This window comes from Choloepus didactylus, chromosome 18 (assembly GCF_015220235.1).
Source record: "Choloepus didactylus isolate mChoDid1 chromosome 18, mChoDid1.pri, whole genome shotgun sequence".
Classification (NCBI taxonomy): Eukaryota; Metazoa; Chordata; class Mammalia; order Pilosa; family Megalonychidae; genus Choloepus; species Choloepus didactylus.
Window position 1 is genome coordinate 26,518,183 of NC_051324.1, and position 20,263 is coordinate 26,538,445.

Here is a 20,263-nt window from a genome sequence, read left to right on the forward strand (position 1 = left end):
TGCTGCCATCACCACCACCCATTACCAAAATTTTTCCATCACCCCAAACTGAAAGTCTACCCATTAAGCATTAAGTCCCCACTCTCTACTCCCAGCTCAGCCCCTGGTAACCTGCACTCTAGTTTCTGAGCTATAAGTTTGCACTGATAGGAATCACATTTTAATGATGGTAATAGGAGTGAAGTTTATCAAAGCCTTACACTGGGTCATGCACTTTCCAAGAATTTGCATGTGGCATTTCATTCTGTCCTTCAAAGGACTTTATGAGGAAGGCACCTCTGTCATTCCCATTTTACAGGGAGGGAAGGGGGCTCTCAGGGGTCCCACAGTCCTCAGTGCAATAGCCTGGAGTTCGTTCCCCCTGCCCCTCTCTGGTTCCAAAGCCTGTGCTTGTCTCTTCTACTCTCCCCAAGCCACATTCATCCCTTCAGCTGATGTTTCTTGAGCACCTACTATGCACTAGAGATAGAGCAGTAAACAGAACAGGCAAAAATTCCTGCATGGATGGAACTTACATCCCAGTGGGGCTGACAAATAAAAGCAAAGCTAGTAAACTGTGCAGTGCTTTGGAAGAAAATTAAGCAGGAAAGTGGAGTCAGGTGGGTTGAAGGATATAGTTTATATAGGGTGGTCAGGGAAGGTGTAGCTGAGGAGATGATATTTGAGAAAAGACCTGAAGGAGGAGAGGATAGTGAAAGAAACAGAGCTACAGGCTGTCCTGGAGGGAACAGCAGGTACAAAGGCCCTGAGGTAGGAGTTAATCTGGCATTTTTGAAGAACAGCAAGAAGATCACAAGCATTTCCCAAAATGTGTTCAGTGGGTTGCTAAATATGTGGCATCAAACCAGTTGCAAGATCAAACAAGTTTGGGGTGTGCTCAGTTAAACAAAGGTAAACATGTTTCCGTACCGTAGACTTCTCAGAGCCTTTAATATGTACTGTGCCTTTAAAATGTGGCCGTCAAGACTGGGAGAAAGTCCACAGCATTTTCCAAACCAGTTTGATCTAAGCTCTCATTTCTTGGAGCACTTTATGGGTGCTAGGCAGGACAGTGGAATAGGTTGGAGAGATGTTTTGATGGTCACTCCAGACTAGACCAAATAAAAGCATAAAGTAAGCATGGCATTTGGGAAGGCAAGTGACTCGTGAGTGTGCTAGAGAAGCTGGGACAACCCCAGGGTCTCGTTCCAGCCTGGACCTGAGTGCATGAGAGATGGGTGGACCGGCCGAGCTGACACAGTGGTCTCTATTTTCCCTTAAAGAATCAGAAGCGCTATCATGAAGATATCTTTGGTGCTGTGTTTCCCTACGAAGTGAAAAAGGATGGGGCAGCGGGGCGGCCCAGCAATCCCAGAGCTCCGAAGGTCAGAGGAGAAGTTAAAGCCACTAGCATGGAATTTAATGATGGGGCCAATTCTTGATGTCACCGGACCTGGGAAAATGGAGGAAAATGGTGTCCCCAAGCCTCACGTCTCATTCACCCACCTCCTTCCCCTCCTAACTCTTGACTTGAGCTGCTGTCAAGTGGCAGCCTGAACTGAGTGGAGCCTCCCCTCCCCCTTGAGCCCACCCACCCCTGGATAATGGAGAGTTGAGGCCTCCCTAGTCCCTTGAGACTGAACGTGCAATGCCAGGCCTGGCCAGCAGGGGTGCGCGATGGAACGTCTGCTGCACCGCTGAGAGTGACCACCAGGAGGCGCTGCCATGCCCACTCTGTATCTAGCCACCCCATGTACAGTTATTTATGTCTCTGTATTTAAAAATTACCCCAGTCTACTCCCAAGGCCACTTGGGCCTTCCTTGTATGATCCCTTGATGAAGATATTTATATGAAATACATTTTATTTTAACCACACTGCACGTGTATGTGTCACTGTATGTGTGCGCGTTGGTGTTTTGTAGAGAAAGAGGCACTCATGATATAGAGTAGGGATCTGAGGGTGTCTGGACAAAGAACGCCCACAAGGGACATACCTACCAGACCCAGACTAAAGGGGCTGCCAGATGTGGAGGCAGCACACGGGGTTTGGGAACGTCTGAAAACCAATGGCAGGTGTGAGGTTCTGTGTGTCCTGCATGGGGGCATGATGAGGGATGGGACCTGCGTAGGATGCCAGTTCTTTAGGGAAGGCCTTGGCTCAGTCTTAGAAAGTCACTGTCCTTTGCCCTGGGGCCACCTGTGTGTGTTTGGCTGATCAAGATTTGGCACCTGGACAAGGCAGGTGCGAGGTGAGAGGTGTCTGCGTGCTGAGGGCTTGGTGCACACATCTTCCATGCACAGGAGACTGCGGGCCATTTCTGGGATTGGAGCCAGCCAGTGTGGCTTCTTATAGGATGGAGCCACATGTCCTTCTATTCAGAACCAAGGAAGGAATTCAACCAGGGGCCAGGTGGGGTCTGGCAAAATCTGGAGGAAGTTCCCAGCTTCATTGGCTCCTTTGCCCACCTCTCACCTCTTCTTTCTCCCACTTCCTGGTACTGGAAGGGGGTCGGGGAGCAGGGGTCTTCCAACCACTGAGTGAGGGGGCCAGCCCCCAGGGTCCCAGAGGAGCTGCAGCCCTGAAAGGCAGCCATGCATAGTGACACTGTGGTCAAGAATCCTGTCACCCCAACCAGACCTTCTCAAAGAATGTGCATCTGAATCACTGGAGAGCTTGTTAAAATGCAGACTCTGATCCAGTAGGTCGGGGTTGGTCTGAGACTCTACATCTAAGCTCCCAGGTGATTCCAGTGCCGCTGGTCTAGGACTACACTCCAAGCCCCATTCTGGGTCCTTGAGGGACTGGATTCTTGATGGAGTTGGCAGGATTTGTTGGCATCATGTGGGTACAAGCCAGGATCCCCTATACCAGCTCACTGGCTGGCAGAACCCCACACTCTGCACACCCTAACCCTAAGAGCCGCGAGAAGTGCAGCACAACCAGCCTCTCTCCTGAGGCTGTGTCCCCAGACCCCACCCCCACCTCCTCCCACGGGGACACAGGGTCAGATGAGCTGGTGCTGGCACCTGTCTCCCTGGCCTCGTCTCCGGCCCTCGAAGGCTCTGTCCCAGCACTTGGGCCATCTCGGAGGTGTGGGGCTGTTTCCTGGTTTCACCTAGGTGACCAGGCTTCCTGTGGCAGAGACTTCCGCCCAGTCCCCAAGATTGCTTGATGGGCTTGTGAGGGCCCCACTGGGAGCAGATGAGGATGTCAGAACCCCACCTGCCCAAAGCCATCCTGCACTCCCTGGCCCAGGACCTTCCCAATTCTAGAGACTCCAAGATGCCTCCAACACATTTAGTAAGCCCCGATCGTTCCAAGCTTATGCTCTGACAGGGATTTTTCTTACGATTTATTTAATTATTTATTTACTCATTTCAAGGACACTGGGAAGGGAAAAGGCCCTGCTGAGAAAGTTCAGGGCAATTGGATGGAGGTCAGGAGATGTCATCAGGGTAGCTGTCCGGTGTGTGTGTGTGTGTGTGTGTGTGTGTGTGTGAAGTGTTGGTGCAGACTGACACAGTAAGGTTAAAGGGTGGAGAAAGAGAGGGGCTGAAGAGACCACCTCCCACCTGCCGGGGACAGCTGATGGCTTGGGGCCTGGGGTGGAGCTGATGGGGGGACAGGAATGTGGTTGGGAGAAGGATGAGGTGCAGGCCTGAGCTGGGAGCCTAGGAAGGCTCAGGACCCGCCCTCTCTGCTGAGATGACTGAACACGAACCTCAGCCTGCACAGAGCCCTTCCACCCCCAGCTGCGACCCTCCCCTCGGGTGGCAGGATGTGGGCAGCTAGAGTCCTGGGTGCTGTCCTGGCTGGGGAAGGCGGTCCCTGCCAGCTGCCTTGTCCCCTCCAGGCTGGCTGCAGCTACGAGCAGGACCAGAAAAGCTCCAGGTCACAGGCAGGGTGAGAAGGGCTGGGACAGGGGCCGGCCAGGGAAGGTGGAGGTGAGCGATGAGGAGATCCAAACAGCATCACGCCCCAGCCCTCGTCCCCAGAGCCAGGGGTCCTGCCTATGTCTGCACGTGGGTCAGCTGGATGTCACCGGCCACTTCCAGGTTGTCGATGGCACACAGGTTCTTCAGGCGGTGGCAGTAGTCAAGCAGGTGTTGCCCATCCACGGCCACTTTGAGGCAGTGGCTTTCACACATGATCCACACCTGAGCAGAGGGGCCAGTTCATTTGACTACACTTGGGAAGTCCCATCTGCATCCTCAGACCTAAATGTAGGCTGCTGTCTCCATCCCTCCCTCCCGCCTTTCTCAAATATTAATTAAGGCCTACAAGTTAATCATTTGCTTTTCACTAACCATGCCATGTGCTCTTTTGCATATACTGTTCCCCCAGCTTAGATGAAACTGTTATGTACCCCCAGGAAAGACTATGTTCTTTAATGCAATCTTGTGGGGGCAGAATTATTATTTTGTGGGATTTTTTGATTAGGTTGTTTTCACACAGATGTGATCCAGCCCATTCAGGGTGGGTCTTAATTAGATCACCGGAGTCCTTAAGGGAGCTGAGAGCCCACACAGATACAGACATTTGGAGACACTTGGAGATGCAGACAGAAAGATGTTTGGAGATGCTAAGCTAAGAGATGAAGCCCAGTTTGCCCCCAGAGAAGCTAAGAGAGGACCCCAGATGCTTAGAGTGAAATGCCCTGGGAGAACAAGCAAAGATGCATAGGAGCTGAGAGAGAATAGCTAAGCGAGACAGAAGCCCAGAGACATTTTAGAGGAAGCCATTTTGAAACCGGAACCCAGGAGCAAAAGCTCAGCAGACGCCAGCCACGTGCCTTCCCAGCTAACAGTTGTTCCAGATGCCATCGGCCTTTCTTCAGTTAAGGTATCCTCTTGTTGATGCCTTAGTTTGGACACTTTCATGGCCTTAGAACTGTAAATTTGTAACCTAATAAATCCCCTTTATAAAAGCCAATGCATTTCTGGTACTTTGCGTAACAGCAGCTCTAGCAAACTGAACAGATGCCCTGCCCCATGGGCCTCCCACTCCAGCCCAGCTTCCAATATGGGTGATAGCTAATCATGCTTCTGGATGAAACCCCCTCCAACAAGCCTTTTCTGCCTTTCTCACCCCCTGACCCACCTAGTCAGACTCCCCCTCCCCCACCATCACCCTGAGTTGTATTTGGTTATTTCTCTCTTCCCAAATGGACCCTGAGCCCCTAGTGGCAGGAACTCTGGCCACATCCCTAGTACCGAGCACATGGGACTGTGCCTGGACCACGCAGCCATAACCTCCTAACTTGTGTCCTCCACCCCATACATTCTCCACCAGGCACTCGGAGCAAATCTGTTAAGCCGCCATCATCCCCACCGCAAAAGCTAACGTGAATATCACACTCACTAGGTGCCAGGCACTGTCTTAAGCATGCTACAAATATTATCTCATTTAATTCTTACAACTCTATGACATGAATATTATTAGCCCCATTTTGCAAATGAGGAAACCAAGGCAAAGAGCAGTTAAGTCACTTGTCCAGGGTCACACAGCTAGCTATAAATTAGAATGTATTGCTCCCTCCCCTCAATGGTTTTCCACTGTATTAAAATCCAAACACTTTTCCGTGGCCCTCAAGGCCCGACATCAGTTATTTTTACCCTGGTAGCAGAGTGTCATCACTTGGGGCATTTTGTAAAACTACAGCAACCCGACTCACTTACTCCGCCTACCCCAAACACACATTGGTCTGGGGGGTGGCCCCTGCATGGACTTTTTTTTGCTGCGCGCCTGCGCCCTAGGCAGCCCCAGCCTCCAGCCACGCCCACGCCCCGCCCCCCGCTGCTCCCTCTGCCGGGAGTGCGACCCCTCCTATCCTAGCAGGCCCCCCTTCTTCTATCGACCAGGTCTCAGTGGAGACCCCCTCCTTGAGCTCAGCCACTGCTCCAGGCTCACGGGGTCCCCTTGTTCTCTTCTGCTTTCTGCAGAGCACCTTGTGCTTGTCTGCAGTGACCTCGTTCGTTCTTCCTCCTCCACCTAAATTGTAAACTCCAGGGGAGCAGGCCCTTAGCCTGCTGCAAGGCTGTAGCCCCAGCTCTTGGAGTACTACCTGCACGGAGTGGGCCCCAATAAAATAGTCGATGGAAGAGTGAGTGAGTGAGTGGATGAATGAATGAGTGAATAAATGAATGACACCTCATTCTTTGGTTTGATTTGGCACTGATTGGGCTGTGACCTCAGGCAAGTAACTTGAGTTTGTTTCCTCATCTGTAAAAAGTGACACCAACACCTACCTCATGTGGGACAGTAACAGTAAAATAGTTTTTATAATTTGTCGAACATTCTCTCTTTTTCCGGGCCCAGCCCTCACGCCAGAGGCATCAGCCCCTCGGCCCCCCAGCCCCTCTGAGCTCCAGGCCGCGGCACTCACCGAGAAGCTCTGGCCCCGGCTGAAGGGCATTGCCCGGGGCAGGCTGCGCTCCTCCGACCCCCAGGAGCCCTTGATCTGGGTGTTGCGGACCACAGTGTTCTCATTGAAACGGGGGTTCAGGTGGAAGGCGATGTCGCTCCCAGAGCGCAGGTTGATGTGGAACCTGAGGGAGGGCAGCTCACATCGACCGACCCCTTCGCCCACCGAGGTCTAAACTCTTGTCCTTCCCTTCCTCCCCAGGCTGTCCAGAGCCAGGGGCATGGCCAGATTGACCTTGGGGGCAGCGGGGGTCTCTCTCCTCCCCGAGAGCCCTGGTGCCCCTGCTCACCTCTGTGCGCTGGGCAGGACAGTGCCCAACACGATGATGGTTCTGGATGGGTACAGCCCACCTGAGATGCTGGTGAAGTAGGGCATTGGCTGTGGGAGGAGAGGGTTACACCAGTCAGTGGCAGCCTGTCACTGCCCCGGGGGATTTTGTACAAATGTCCATGATCTTGGACTGCAGCTGAGTCTGGCAACAGTGTCTCTGAGGACCTTAGAGAAAGCACCCCATGATATCTTTACTTGGTTCAATAACCACCAAAGGAAACTTGTCAGTATCCCTCAAATTAGTGGTCTTAGACTGTCATAAAGAACTTTGGCCAGACCAAAAGGATACTTGGGCTGAAAAGGGAAGGCTGTATAATTTGATCACATTGAAGGGACAATTTAAAAGTTGAAAGCTCCTTTCAGAAGTTCCCCTAATTCACATGGATGGTTTGCTAAAGCACTGCTTTTAATTTTGCAAAAGCTTCACCCCCAAGCTGCCCTGCACTTCCCACACTGCCCAATACCAACAAAACCTCCAGCCCCCTCTGAGAAGCTACTTACGTAGGACAGGTTGGGGTACACCATAGGTGGGATTGTAGGATTCTGTTGAAGAGAGACCACGAAATTCAATGTGAGAGCACACATGGGGTCCCACATTCTAAAGGGGACGCTCCAAGGTGAGGTTGAGGTCATGAAGCTGGATCTTCGGATCCTCCCATCTGCTTCCTTCTTGTGTCGGCCTTCGTGGACCCTCCTGCTATGAACCCGGACCCACCCTGCCCTTCAACCCTTGCACAGTGGCCTGTGAACCCCAGGCCTCCCACCCGGTTTGCACAGGCAAGAGGAGGGTAAGAACTTGAGCTTGTCGTCAGCAGTAACATCCCAGGGGCCAGCCCTTCGCATGCAGGGCCCCCTCAGTTAACAGAAGGACCAGGTTTCCCACTGAGAATCTTTGCTGTTCTGAGGAGTTTGGTCCCCAAGTCTCCTGAGTGGTGAGCCCAGCCCCAAATGTTCCCATCTCCCTTGCTTTGCTCCTGACTCCAGGACTCTGGGAAATTCAGCCCTTGGTGGAGAGGGAAGCTGTGGGGCTGTGAGCTGAGCAGGATTTTCAGACTTACTGGGAACATCTGTCCAGGGACGCTCTGCACTGTGTGGATGACCGTTTGAGTCTGGAAGAAAGAAACCCAAGTCTTGACAAGTGCTCACCAGCGTGAAAACCACCAGCTGCCACCAGGGGGCGCCACTTAACGCACCCTCTCAGGTGAGTTACTTGTGTGTAACCAACCCATCGCCCTGTCCAGACCCTAAAACGGGCATGTAGAGATATTTCTTCTAAGGGATAGAGTCAGCGCACAAGATTAGAGTTCCTGGAGAAGAAATATGGCTTTGCTGTGGCCTCTGGACCATCTTTCTTCTCAGGGAAATTTCTCTAACTGCCACCTCACTTTGCAGGAAGCAGTAAATGAATTTGAGGGCTTGGTCTCCTGTGTCTGCAGAAGGGCAGGGGCTTGAGCAAACAAGTGGCAATTCAGATGGTTTCCTAATTCATCAAGGCCAGCAAACACCCCCATCCCCTGCTCCCTCCCCTCCACTCCCCAGCCCTCCAAGCCAGGCAGATGGTCAAGGGGTCTGGCGTTGGCTGCCCCTTCCTCCCCATGGGAGAGGCCCAGTGCCTGGTCCTCCCTCTTCGTATTAACCCACAGGGGAAAAAGAAAAAGGGTCCAAAGAAAGAGCAAGAGACTTACGATGGGGGCCGAGTTGGCCGGCCATCTGCTTGGAGGCTGACAGGGATGAGAAAATCAAAATGGTGGTTTTGGTTGGCGCCGTGAGGGTGAAGATGTCTGCAGAACTCAGGGTGGGTTCTTGTGGGAAGAAATGCCTCCCCAGACACGCTTGTCTCTCCTTGCTCCTGTGTGAGACTTCCCGAGCCCGTGCACCCAGATCCTCACCCACCGACCTGGGTACCCTATGGCTATGAAACTGGGTTGGGGTCAGGGGTGGAGGAGGGGGAATATTTCCATGGGCTCCCCAGAGAGAGAAGGGCAGGTCTGATACAGGCCACTTTGGCTCCTTTTGCTCCCAGAGGCAAAGCCAGGACGTCTTTGCCATATCTCACCCAGAAGATGGAAACTGGCACTCACTGAAGGCCCCCTGCACGCCAAGCTCTGGGCTCCAGTGCCCTACAGTGAGGGATGCATCCTAGCTCCTGTTTTTCTGGTGAGGCAGCCAGGCTCAGAAGGGTTAAGCAGCTTGCCCAAGCTCACCCATGTAGCAAGCGGTCAAACCCCAAATGGTACCCAGTTCTGTCTGCTTGTATCCACTGAACCCTATATCCTCCCCAGGCTGGGGCCAAAGTTGGGCTCCACACAAAAGTTTCCTGGAGCTTGACCAGTCCCGAAGTCAACCTGGAGGAGGCAGGGGCCCTACCTGTCAGGAGAGCAGCCTGCCCCCAGCCCCTGCGGCTCCCCTTCCTGTCCTGGGTCCTGTCCCCACCCGGCAGACCCAAACTGCCCGTACGAACCCCATTCCATGTTCATGCATTGAGTCTCTACTCAATACTGTGTGAGGTGCTGGGGATACACAGTGATCCAGACACCACCCCAGCCCTCAGGGTGTTTGTGGGGGGTGGGGACACACACACAAACAGAGTTACAATGCAACACGGTAGCTGGCAGGGCACAGATATAGACAAAACCTGTGGGGACACAGGGGGCATCCAACAATCTTCCGGGAGGAGAAAACTCCCCAGGGGAGCAACATTTAAGCAGAGCATTGAAGGATGATTAGGGGTTTCTGGGTGATGAGGGAGGCAAAGGTATTTTTGTTGGGGACAGCATGTGCGTGGGGGCCCTGGGGAGCCCCGTGTGAGTGGTGAGGGTGCGTGAGCTTCACCGGGTGAGGGATGAGGCTAGAAGAGGCTCGGGGCGAGGCTGGGTTGGATTCTGTGGGCCCCGCTGGGGAATTTGGGTTTTACTGACTAGCACTGGGAGCCTTAAAGAGTTTGACGCAGGTGGGCTATGTGATCAGATTGCTTATAGGAAGGGCACCGAGGCAGTGGGCAGGTTCTGGGGACTGGGGACTAGGCTGTGGCCACGTGGCAGGGATCACGGTGGCCCAAGACAGTGGCTTTGGTGAGGGAGAGATGTCAGCACACTGGAGAGATGTTAAGGAGGAGGAGGGAGAGTCAGGGAGGCCTCCCAGGTCCGGGGCTCTGGGCTCCAGCTGGATGGAGACGGGGCACCCAGGGGTGGGCAGGGCGGGGCCCATATGCCTGGCTGGACCCAGCCTCTGCGCTTCCCTGCTAACTGCCCAGCCTCCCAGGGCCTCCGTGTTGCACTCACTTTCGGTTTGCGCCCCTTGAACCTGGGTGGGAAATGGACAGGTTGGGAGAATTGCACCGTGGAGAAGGCAGGCTGGACAGGGGCTGCACGACTGTTCTGTTAAAACAAAAAGCACCACGGGGTGAAGAGAAGCATTAAGAGAGCCAAGAAAGAGTGGACAGGGGGTGGCCGGGGCAGAGGGAGAAAGCAGGCGGGGGTGGGGATGGGGGAAAGGGGGAGAGGTGCTCAGTGGAGCCTGATCCCCCCACTCTCCCTCCCTTTCTCTCCCCTCCCTCTCCCTCACCCCCCCTCCGCCCCTCTCCTTCCTCTCTCCCCAGCTCTCCCTTGTCCCTCGTCCCTCTCTGTCCCCTCCCCCCGTTATCTCACCCACCACAGGGAAGAGGGGGCGACATCGGTTGGGAAAGCACCCGAGAGATAAAGACCAAAGGGGAGGTGCCGCCATGCCGAGGCCTGCGCCGGGCCTTCCCCGTCTTGGGGGGTCCCCTGCACATGTGATGGCGGTGGTGGCAGCCCCACCCCAGCTTCCTGGGGCCCTGCGGGCACATGGGCTCAGCACACCCTGCTCTTCCCATTTTCCACAAAAAGCCAGAAATCCAGATTTTCACATGCTATCTCCCGAACTTTTAGATGTTGCAATATATTCAAAAATTTTAAAACACAGAGGGGTGTCTTATCTCATTGAACCCCACGGCAACCCCTGGGGTGGCATGACTATGCCCATTCTAGGGACGAGGTGATGCCACTCATCCACGATGCCGTCTGCTGTGAGAGTGGCAGACTGGGGAATGTGAACTGGTTTCAGCCTGATTCCCAAACCTGGGCTCTTTCCGGAACCATGCTGCCTCCTAAACAGGGTGACACAGGGAGCAACAGAGACAAGAGTGGCTGAGGCCTCTGGGAGACTGCGGCAGAGGCGGGTGACACAAGAAGGGGGTAACGAGGACAGAGCAGATGGCAGGCACCAGGATGGGGGCTGGGAGGGTGTCCCCAAAGTCGTCTGGGTAGGAGATGGGCTGTTAGATTTAGGGCCATCCCCATGGCCCGGGCACTGCACCCTGCACCCCAGCCCCTGGGACAAGTGCCAGGTGGACGGTCTGACCTGGAAGCTGATGTAGGACAGCTGCACAGCACCGGCCACGGAAATGGTGTCCACGTGACGCCAGGGCACGCGGTGCGAGTACTGCACAAAGGGGCTCCCGTTCACCACCACCTGCCAAAGGAGCACACGTTCCGGGAGCAGAAACCGAGGCCAGGGCGGGGAGCACTGGAACCCCCGTTTCTAGAAGTGAAGACCTGTGTCTGGTTTTCACATCCATCCCCGATAGGTTGGGCGGTCAGACTTCAGTACCGTGCCACTTACAGACACAGGCCAAACACAGACAGCTCGCCCCCCACCTCCACGCCAAGCCCCGAGACCCTACTCTACCTGCAAAAACAATTTGCAATGGCTTTTAAAACTCAGCAATTTCTACAACCTGGATAAAGGCTGGTAGCAAATTGCAGAAAAATAGATGTTACCAGAGACCTGGAGCCAAGAGGGGCTGCCCTGGAGGAATGGAATCAGCTTGGACTTTAAAGACATACAAGCCCCCAAAGCAACATGGTAACTCCTCTAGTTCCCATTTTCTGAATAAAAGCAACAGCAGGGGCATGCATAGCTGCAGGTGAAGGTGTGTGAGGGGACTGTGCAGCCATCAGTAACACCCTCACAAGGAAAAGGCCGTGCGACTTGTACAGAGGTTTTGCTTGGGCCTGATCTCAGCTAATGCATTCACCAGAAGGCCATTCACCGAGCCCGCTGGGGCTGGGAAGCCAGGGAGCTCCTGGCTTTGGGGAGTGCACGGGGGTCTGCTCACCCTGAAGCCCGAGCACTGCACCAGGAACTGGAGCTCAAAGGGCTTCCCCATCTGGAAGGGCATTTGCCTCTTCCTCTCCTCGTGCCCCCAGCTCCCGTTCTGCTTCGTGTTGCAGACCACATAGCCGCCGTCTTCAAAGCGGGGGTTGAAGTGGAAGGCGATGTTGTTTTCGCTGAAACCGGTCTGTAAGTTCACACTAAACCTAGGCCAACGGAAACCGAATAGTCTTCTGTCGTGTGGTTTATTGGTGATGATAAGACTGGGGGTCCTGGACTGGGGGGTCCTTTGGCTTACGTTTGGAGGCTTCCAAACAACCCGTGATCTGTTGCATCCTTTTGTCCACCTCACTAGGAGTGTTTTTATGCAGTTGTTGCATTTTGCCCTTACAGCATTATTTTCTGTAAGTCGAAAATGAGTAAATGGAAGTGTTGACATAAGTAACAAGAAGCATAGATCTTGGGGAAATAATGACAAATTTGTGTCAAAAATGGAAGTCATTAAACGTGCCTAAAATTTGGGGGGGGGGGCAGAGAACAAAATGAAAGAACATATGACGTAGATGAGAATGTACTTATAGAGATATTTCTAAAAGGTGAGGTATAGGATAAATATTAGTTCTCTAGGCAGGAAAACTTGTCATACAGGCGTCGGCTCCACACGGGATGTTGGCGTGTGTTTCTGAGAAGTGCTGTCCATCAGGCCAGGTAGGCCTGTCATTTGTGGTGACCACTGGGTCACCCCACCCTGCCGTCACCACACCCAGGAGAGGGGTGACCCTTCTCACGGGATGGCTATGTGGGGCAGTGGCCAGGAGGCTCCAATGTAAGTAAATATTAGCTCCCTTCTCTTTCTCCCCAGAGGAAACCCATCTGCATCAAAACTTCCTGCAGCTCGAAGGTGAGGAATCAAAACAAAAGAGCAGCCCAAGAAGGCTGGCTTACAAAAGGGGCCCTTTTCCCAAGATGCCCCACTCGTGTCCTAAAACCAGGTCTGAGTCCCTGGCTCTCCGCAGCACCAGCGCTGCCTGCTGCAGCCCTCCCTGCGCTCGGCATGGGTGGGATCTGCAGCTGCTTCATGACCCCAACCTGGGCCAGTGCTTCCAAGCAGGCCTCTCATTCATGTTATTTCTGTGTCCCCCACAGTGCTGGCCCTGCGCCAAGCCCCGAGTGGGCCCTTGGTAAATGCTCTATTAAATTCCTGTAGTGAGCCCGCTTGACTTCTCTACGGGAAGGGGACAGTTCTGGACCCTTTTGGCCAGCAGGACGCTGATGCCATCCTCATACCAGGGGGCTCTGTGAGTGCTCGGTCAGCAAGGTCCAGGGGCAACTGCTGTGGCCTGAGCCTCGGCCGCAAGGCCCACCGGAAGCCCCCGCCTGGAGCCATAGCCAGCAGCTCCCTCTGGAAATACTAAAAGGAAAGGAGGCTCCACGTGACAAAATCTAAGGCCATATTCCTCTTAAAATGAAGAATATTGGTTTTGAAATCTCTCTGCACGTATATTTCCCTTTGTGGTCATCCAGTTTCACTTCCGTAGTCCTGTGGAATTTCCTGGCCCAGAGAAAGGAGAGAGCAAAAGGTCCAGAGTGAAGAGACTGTCTGAGGTGGGGACAGCTTCTGTTAGACAGGAAGGGAGTAGAAAGTCCTGATGCTGAAAGGAGAGGCAAGCAGGGGGAAAGGGAAAGAGACAGAAGTTCGGAGGCCGTGTCCTCGATTTCCCCACCCCCTCAGAGTTCACCTGGGGAATTCGGGGTTGAGAGGGCTTTGGTGCCTCACTCCTCTAGGAGTCTCCTGGGGACCCCCACGAGGCACGGGGAGAAGTCCCAGGGTCACGTGGCCCCTTCCACACTGGCAGACAGGTGGAGCAGCAGTGGTTCAGGAAGGTTCTAGAAACTGGACGGCTCAGCTGAGGTAGGGCTGGGGCAGGAACTGGCGTGAAGGGGACCCGAAAGGTTCCCATGCCCCAGGTAAAGTGACTGAGCCCGAGAGGCTTCAGGGAGGGGTTTAGTGGGCAGTGTGGACCTCAGCAGGCAGCCCCAATCCGACGGGAGGAAGCCTCCAGGCCACGCAGACGAGGGTCAGGCCTGCGTGAGGCTCCAAGGCCACCCTGGCTGCTGAGAGGGGGTGAACGCTCCCCTTGGGAAGGAGGAGGGGGCTGGGAAACAGCGCCGATGAGACAGTTGTGTTCTGAATGGACTCAGTATTTTCTCAAAAAAACTTTGAAAGCAAAAGACACCAAATCACTTTTGAGGACAACTTTAAATACTCATGCATCAGCAGAATGATGGTTCCAAAGTGGAGGAGAGCAGTTATGGGAAAAGGAGGAAGTTATGTTTTTGCGACTCTGGGTCACAGTGTGCAAAGTTCAACTCTGTAACTTGATTGTGCACCTCTGGCCTGGAGTCCCCTCCGAGACTCTGTGCCACCCGTTAACCCTGCCTTGGTGCCCCTGGATGTGCTGGGCCCCCTGGTGCCACGTGGGCTTTGGCAGAGGCTGGGCCCTGTGTGGACACTGTTGGCTGGGCCTGAGCTGACCGGCAGGGGGTTTGCCAAGGGACAGACTGGACAGAAGCAACAATTCTGGGTACCTGGTTCCACTGGAGTAAAGAACCTTGCCATTGACGTGGATCTGAAGTCCGTCCTGGAGACCCCCTTGGATTAACCCGGAGAAGGGGACAGCCTGCAGGGAAGAGGAAGGTGGAGTCCAGTCAGCCAGTCTGACCAGTGTGTTCTCCTTCAGTCCCGGCTCGTGGCAGCCTGTGGACGGCGGTGCCGAGCTGGGACCTGGGGAGCAGCCTTGTGGGAGCCACACAGATGAGTCTCGGCCCTGTGGATGGTCGTGCAGGAAGCAGATGCTAACGGAGCCAATTGTACACACATGCTGCTGTCGTGATAAGGAGGCTGTGGGCTCTGACCAGATATGACAGGGAGCTGACCTCTCGGAGGGTCTGGGAGGAAGTGGCAGCTACGATGAGGAGTTCACCAGAAGGAACGCCTTCCCGGCAGGGGAAGCAGCACACATGCAACCCTGGGGGGGAAGGACCCAGAGTAGTGATGGGGGCTGCTGGACCCCAGGCCAAGCTCCCAGCAAAGGGCCTAGGACCCTGGCTGGGGACCCAGGAGCCCCCAACGGATCAAGGGGACCCACAAACCTATTCTGGAGGGTAAACCTGCTCACTGCGAGGACCAAGGAAAAGGCATTCCCCCCCACAGAACAATGGCAACCGTGACCTTGGCCATCCCAGCCCCCTCTGGCTGCACCTCTTCCCGGAGGCCCTCGGCAGCCCTGGGACAGCTTCCTCCTCGCCTCCTGCTCCTGGGTGCCCATTCCTTCCCTCAGGCCCTCAGCGACCCCCAAGCCCCAAGGGTGGTATCTCCACTCGACCTAGGTCCCACGGGCAACCACGTGATCGAATTCTCTTCCCCGGGCATCTTGAAAGGAGCAGCAGGCCATGGGGGCATGTATCTGTTTTAGAATCCAAACTCTGCTGCTCGTTTCCTGAGTGGCCTTGGGCATTATTTAACCTCTCTGTGCCTCGGTTTCCTCATTTGTGACATAGGGTCAAATCCCTATTGTGCACGATTGATGCTTTGGTGAGAGAAAGTGTGTGGAAGGGAGTGGCCCACAGTAGAAGCTTCTCCTCCACCACACCTTGGCATCTCTGAGCAAAATTCCCAAATTGGTTACCTCTCAACTTGCAAACCTTACCTCCAAAGTGCCTTTTATTCAACATGGTTCTACCACCTACATTACAACACCGTTCGATCTCCTAGCTGATTTTCACATTTTTTTTTTTCAAATTGTTAATTTCTTCACTAACAGCTCCTTGAGGTCAACTCCCTACAAAAATTAAATACCTGCAGGAGCCAGGCAGGTGAGGCCTGTGAGTGAGACGGCCAGGTGGGCGCACTAGGGGGTGGTACAGACTATGACAAACCAGAACCACGCGCCTCTCCCGAAGGACAGAGTCTGCTTGGCTCTAACCAACGGTGCTGGCAGAGCTACCAACTTTTTAAGAGAAGACAGACATCTAGATATTTATTTTCTGTAAAATTGTTTATAGATACAATAAATCTGGAAGGATTCTTAAGAAACTGAGAAGTTGCGGTAGCCTTAGGAATGACGGCCCCCGAAGACATCATGTCCTAATTCTTGCAACCTGTGTGTACGTTACTTACCCAGTAAAAGGGACTCTGCAGCTGTGATTAAGTTAAGGATCTCGAGATGGGATGATCACCCTGGATTATTCTGGTGGATAATGTAATCAAAGGGTTCTTATAGGAGGGAGGCGAGAGAATCAGAGTCAGTTTAGGAGATGTGACAGCAGAGGCAGGAGGCTGCCAGCTTTGAAGGTGGAGGAGGGAGCCAGAAGCCAAGGCGTGTGGGTGGCCTCTAGAAGCTGGAGGAGGAGATGAAACCGATTCTCCCCTGAAGATTCCAGAAGGAAACAGCCCTGCAGCACTTTGAGTTTAGACTTCTGGCCTCCAGAACTGTAAAATGATAAATTGGTGTTGCTTTAAGCCTGGCATTTTTACCACCTATGGAATTTGGGACTGTCAGTGAAGGATCTTGGCAGGAAACCACAGGACTCGCTTTTGCTCTGGGTGACGCAGGAGGAGGGACCTGAAGTCCCACAGGCCTCAGTTGGCCTCCCGGCTCCCTGCATTGGCAGCTCTGATGTTGGGAAGTCACTCGACCCCTGTGGGCCCAGCTTACTCTGTGGTATCAGCGGGATCCCAACCCCTGGCAGCACTCTGAGATGCCACGTGGAGAGCCCCTGCTCTCCCTGGCCTGACAATGGCAGCTGTTTGCATCAGAATGGATGACTGAAACCCTCTGCTGGGACAGAACCCGCTCACTGCTCCTGGCCATGCCCAGAGATTGGGGACCTTTTCCTCCCCTCAGGAAGTCTAGATAGCAGAGGTGTGTCCTACAGGCCAGAGGGCGTTAGCCTCCTCTGGAGACCCAGTGTCTCCATTGAGCAGAGGGAGCTCAGCCCGGTGGCTGAGGTGGCTCACCCGCCGGAGGCTAAAAGCCAAGGTGTCCTCCTGCCCCAGAGGCACCGAGGCCCTTCTGGTGGCCTGCCTTCCATGCTCCATGTTCTCTCATTTATCTTCACAACAACCCTGGGCGTTATCAGCACTGCTTCTACAGATGAGGAAACTGAAGCACAGAAAGGCTTGGTAACTTGCCCAAGGTCACACAGCTAGTCAGAGATAAAGCTGGAATTTGAACCCAGAACCCATGCTTTTTTTTAAATATTCATTTTATTGAGATATATTCACATACCACTCAGTCACACAAAACAAATAGTACATTCGATTGTTCACAGTACCATTACACAGTTGTACATTCATCACCAAAATCAATCCCTGACACCTTCATTACCACACACACAAAAATAACAAGAATAATTAAAATGAAAAAGACCAATTAAAGTAAAAAAGAACACTGGGTGCCTTCATCTGTTTGTTTGTTTGTTTGTTTGTTTCCCCCATTTTTCTACTCATCCATCCATAAACTAGACAAAGGGGAGTGTGGTCCTTATGGCTTTCCCAATCCCATTGTCACCCCTCATAAGCTACATTTTTATACAATCGTCTTCAAGATTCATGCGTTCTGGGTTGTAGTTTGATAGTTTCAGGTATCCACCACCAGCTACCCCAATTCTTTAGAACCTAAAAAGGGTTGTCTAAATTGTGCGTAAGAGTGCCCACCAGAGTGACCTCTTGGCTCCTTTGGAATCTCTCTGCCACTGAAGCTTATTTCATTTCCTTTCACATCCCCCCTTTGGTCAAGAAGATGTTCTCCATCCCACGATGCCGGGTCTACATTCCTCCCCGGGAGTCATATTCCACGTTGCCAGGGAGATTCACTCCCCTGGATGTCTGATCCCACGTAGGGGGGTGGGCAGTGATTTCACCTTTCAAGGTGGCTTAGCTAGAGAGAGAGGGCCACATCTGAGCAACAAAGAGGCACTCGGGAGGAGGCTCTTAGGCACAATTATAGGGAGGCCTACCCTCTCCTTTGCAGCAACAGTCTTCCCAAGGGCAAGTCCTGTGGTAGAGGGCTCAGCCCATCAAACCACCAGTCCCCTTTGTCTGTGAGCACATTAGCAACCACCGTGGTGGGGCAGCCCAAAACCCCTGCATTCTCCACCAGCTCAAGGGGGCTCTGCATATTTTTTCCTTTTTTTTAACTTTTTTTTAAATCAACTGTATAAAAAATGAAAAAATTAAAGAAATGTTTAAAAAACATACATAAAAGAACATTTCAAACAGACCATAACAAGGGAGTAAGAGAAAGACAACTAACCTAAGATAACTACTTTACTTCCAACACCAGAACCCATGCTTTGGAACACTCACAGGCTGCCTCTGACAGTGAAGCACAGCACACCCTTGCTCCCGGCGCAGGTGAGCCCTGTCCTGAGTGTGGTTCCAGCCTCACTCTGGGCCCCTAGAGGAGGGGAGCCCAGATGTGGAGAAGGAGTGGGAGGCGAGGTCCCCAAGACAGGCCCGCACGGCATGTGACTTCTCAGCAGGACGGCAGAATGTGACCTTCCCACACAAGTCAGCATTTTGGAGGAAACAAGGCTCCGGCCACAGCCAGCCAGCCAGTCACCCAGTCCCCCCCAGGGAGCTCATGGCCCTGTAGGGGCTGTGCTGGCCTCTCTCTTGTCTAGACCCCAAGGGCCTGTGGTAATTTGCTGTTGCCCATAAGAGGCATTTGCTTCTGGTTTGAAAAAAACTGGTATCTGAATCCCATAATTTGAAAGTAAAAACTAGTCACCAGAATAATAAAATGCCAGAACCTGGAAAGAGCTTTGGGATCCTTATCTAACGAGGAGCCCGTGGTGATGGATTCTGACCCTGAGCCCCACTGTCACCCCATCTGCCCTTGGTCTCTGCAGCTCCCAGGGCACCCGTCCCAGCTTCTCCCAATCTGCGTCCTCTCATACAGGTCCCATATCGGGAGCCGCCACAGGTCAGCCAGGGGTGGGGGGAGGGTTGGGGGTCAGCAACTGCAGGGAGGAAACAGGCCAAGCCAGTGGGTCTCTGCTGACGTGGGCTTGAAGGTGAGGCCCTGGTAGACCCCCTGCCCACCCGCACCCCGTCCACCAGCCAAGGAAGGGCTCCGTGAACCATTCCGGCCAACGCTGGGAGAGGCCCCTACTACAGAGCCAGGCCCAGCACTCAGTGACCACAGAAGCTCCCAGACCTGGGGCTGCCACCTTCCTGCCTTTCCCCAGTATGGTGTGCTAGGGGGGTAAATCCCCCTCTCCTGGGGTCAAATCAAAACACATTCCTTCTCTACCACTTCCTATCGAAGGGCCTGTGGCAAGAGGCCTGAACCTCTCTGAGCTTCAGTTATTCTGCATATGCAATGGGATAATAAATGGGATAATAAGCCTCACTGCATTTAAACAAAGCCCCCTGCAGGTAGGGCAGCTAATGTGTGGCCTTTTGCACCCCACCCTGCAGGGACAGTCCCAGACCTCTCTCAGCCCCAAGACACCCCCTCTGCAAACATCCTGGACCCACCCTTGCCTTGTTAACTCAGACTCACCCTCAGGGTACAGGCATCTCCTCAGTACCCCCTGCCCCGCCACGGCCCCCAGACTCCTAGCGACACCAGACACTTACAAAGCACCTACAGTATCCCAGGCTCTGTTCAAGCACTCAAGATATGCTGCCTCGCCAAGTTCTCACCCCAACCCTGGGAGGTGGGCTCTAGTATTACCCCCGGTTCACAGAGTTGGAAACTGAGGCACAGAAAGGTGAACGTAACTTGCTGAGGTCATCCAGCTACTAAATGTCTAAACCAGGATTTGAACTCAGGGAGGCCATTTCCAAAGTAAGTGCTGGTAACCACTATGCTGAGCTGTCAGCGTCCCCAGACACCCTGCTGGCTGCCCCCTCATGCAAACCCATCACCTTTCTGGTTATTGTTCAAACCTGCCTTCCGCCAGCACCTGGCGAGGCACCGCGAGGGAGCTCAGTAAGCAGGTGCCAAACAAATGCATGAGCCAGGATGATTGTCCCCTCCAGCCCCTGAGAGGCCTGACACAGGCAGGGAATGAAAGTTGCATTGGGATTGCCCCATGTGGCGAGTCTGTCCTTCTTGTGTTCGCTTTGGGATGCCACTTCCTGCCTCCCAAGAGTTGTTTCCTCAAAGATCTAGAGCTACTTGCCCCTGGCTGTGGCTGCCAGCTCAGTCCGGCCCGACCACCCCGTGCCCGCACCGGAGCTCACCGGGCTCAGGTAGGGAGGCTGTGCACTGAAGAACGCCATCTCTCCACCGCCTCTGTGCCAGCAGCTGTTTCCACACCAGCCAGGAAGTCCTCTGCACACCGGGAGGGCTCCACGGGGAAAGAGAAACCAAAGCAGTTT

The 20,263-nt window shown here is 53.7% G+C and overlaps 2 protein-coding genes across 7 annotated transcripts in view; one reads left to right on the plus strand and one right to left on the minus strand.

Moving 5' to 3' along the window:
- Positions 1–1,830, plus strand: part of NOS2 (nitric oxide synthase 2) — a 34,427-nt gene extending 32,597 nt beyond the window's left edge. Inside the window, exon 26 of the mRNA XM_037809896.1 lies at positions 1,263–1,830. Within this exon, the coding sequence (XP_037665824.1) occupies positions 1,263–1,421 (159 nt within the window). The 3' untranslated portion in view covers positions 1,422–1,830. The remainder of the gene's footprint in view (positions 1–1,262) is intronic.
- Positions 1,831–3,326: 1,496 nt separating this feature from the next.
- On the minus strand, positions 3,327–20,263 carry LGALS9 (galectin 9). 6 transcript variants are annotated; one of them, XM_037809733.1, is made up of 11 exons: positions 20,126–20,263; positions 14,458–14,549; positions 11,873–12,074; positions 11,116–11,226; positions 10,017–10,112; positions 8,421–8,456; positions 7,794–7,844; positions 7,237–7,278; positions 6,695–6,783; positions 6,367–6,529; positions 3,327–4,138 (listed from the first exon to the last, which is right to left on the minus strand). In XM_037809733.1, exons 1-11 carry the CDS (start codon positions 20,162–20,164, stop codon positions 3,992–3,994), a joined length of 1,068 nt encoding a protein of 355 aa, XP_037665661.1. In that variant the 5' UTR covers positions 20,165–20,263; the 3' UTR covers positions 3,327–3,991. The 6 variants fall into 6 exon arrangements, with proteins under 6 accessions (XP_037665661.1, XP_037665664.1, XP_037665662.1 ...); XM_037809736.1 differs by lacking the exon at positions 10,017–10,112; XM_037809734.1 differs by lacking the exon at positions 8,421–8,456.

Coding starts and splice junctions, on each gene's coding strand:
- LGALS9 (XM_037809733.1), bottom strand. CDS start 20,164: ATGGCGTTCTTCAGTGCACAGCCTCCCTACCTGAGCCCG. Junction 10,113..11,115: donor TGTCCTACATCAGCTTCCAG/GTCAGACCGTCC, acceptor TTGTTTTAACAG/AACAGTCGTGCAGCCCCTGT. Junction 7,845..8,420: donor CGGCCAACTCGGCCCCCATC/GTAAGTCTCTTG, acceptor TCTTTCTTCCAG/ACTCAAACGGTCATCCACAC.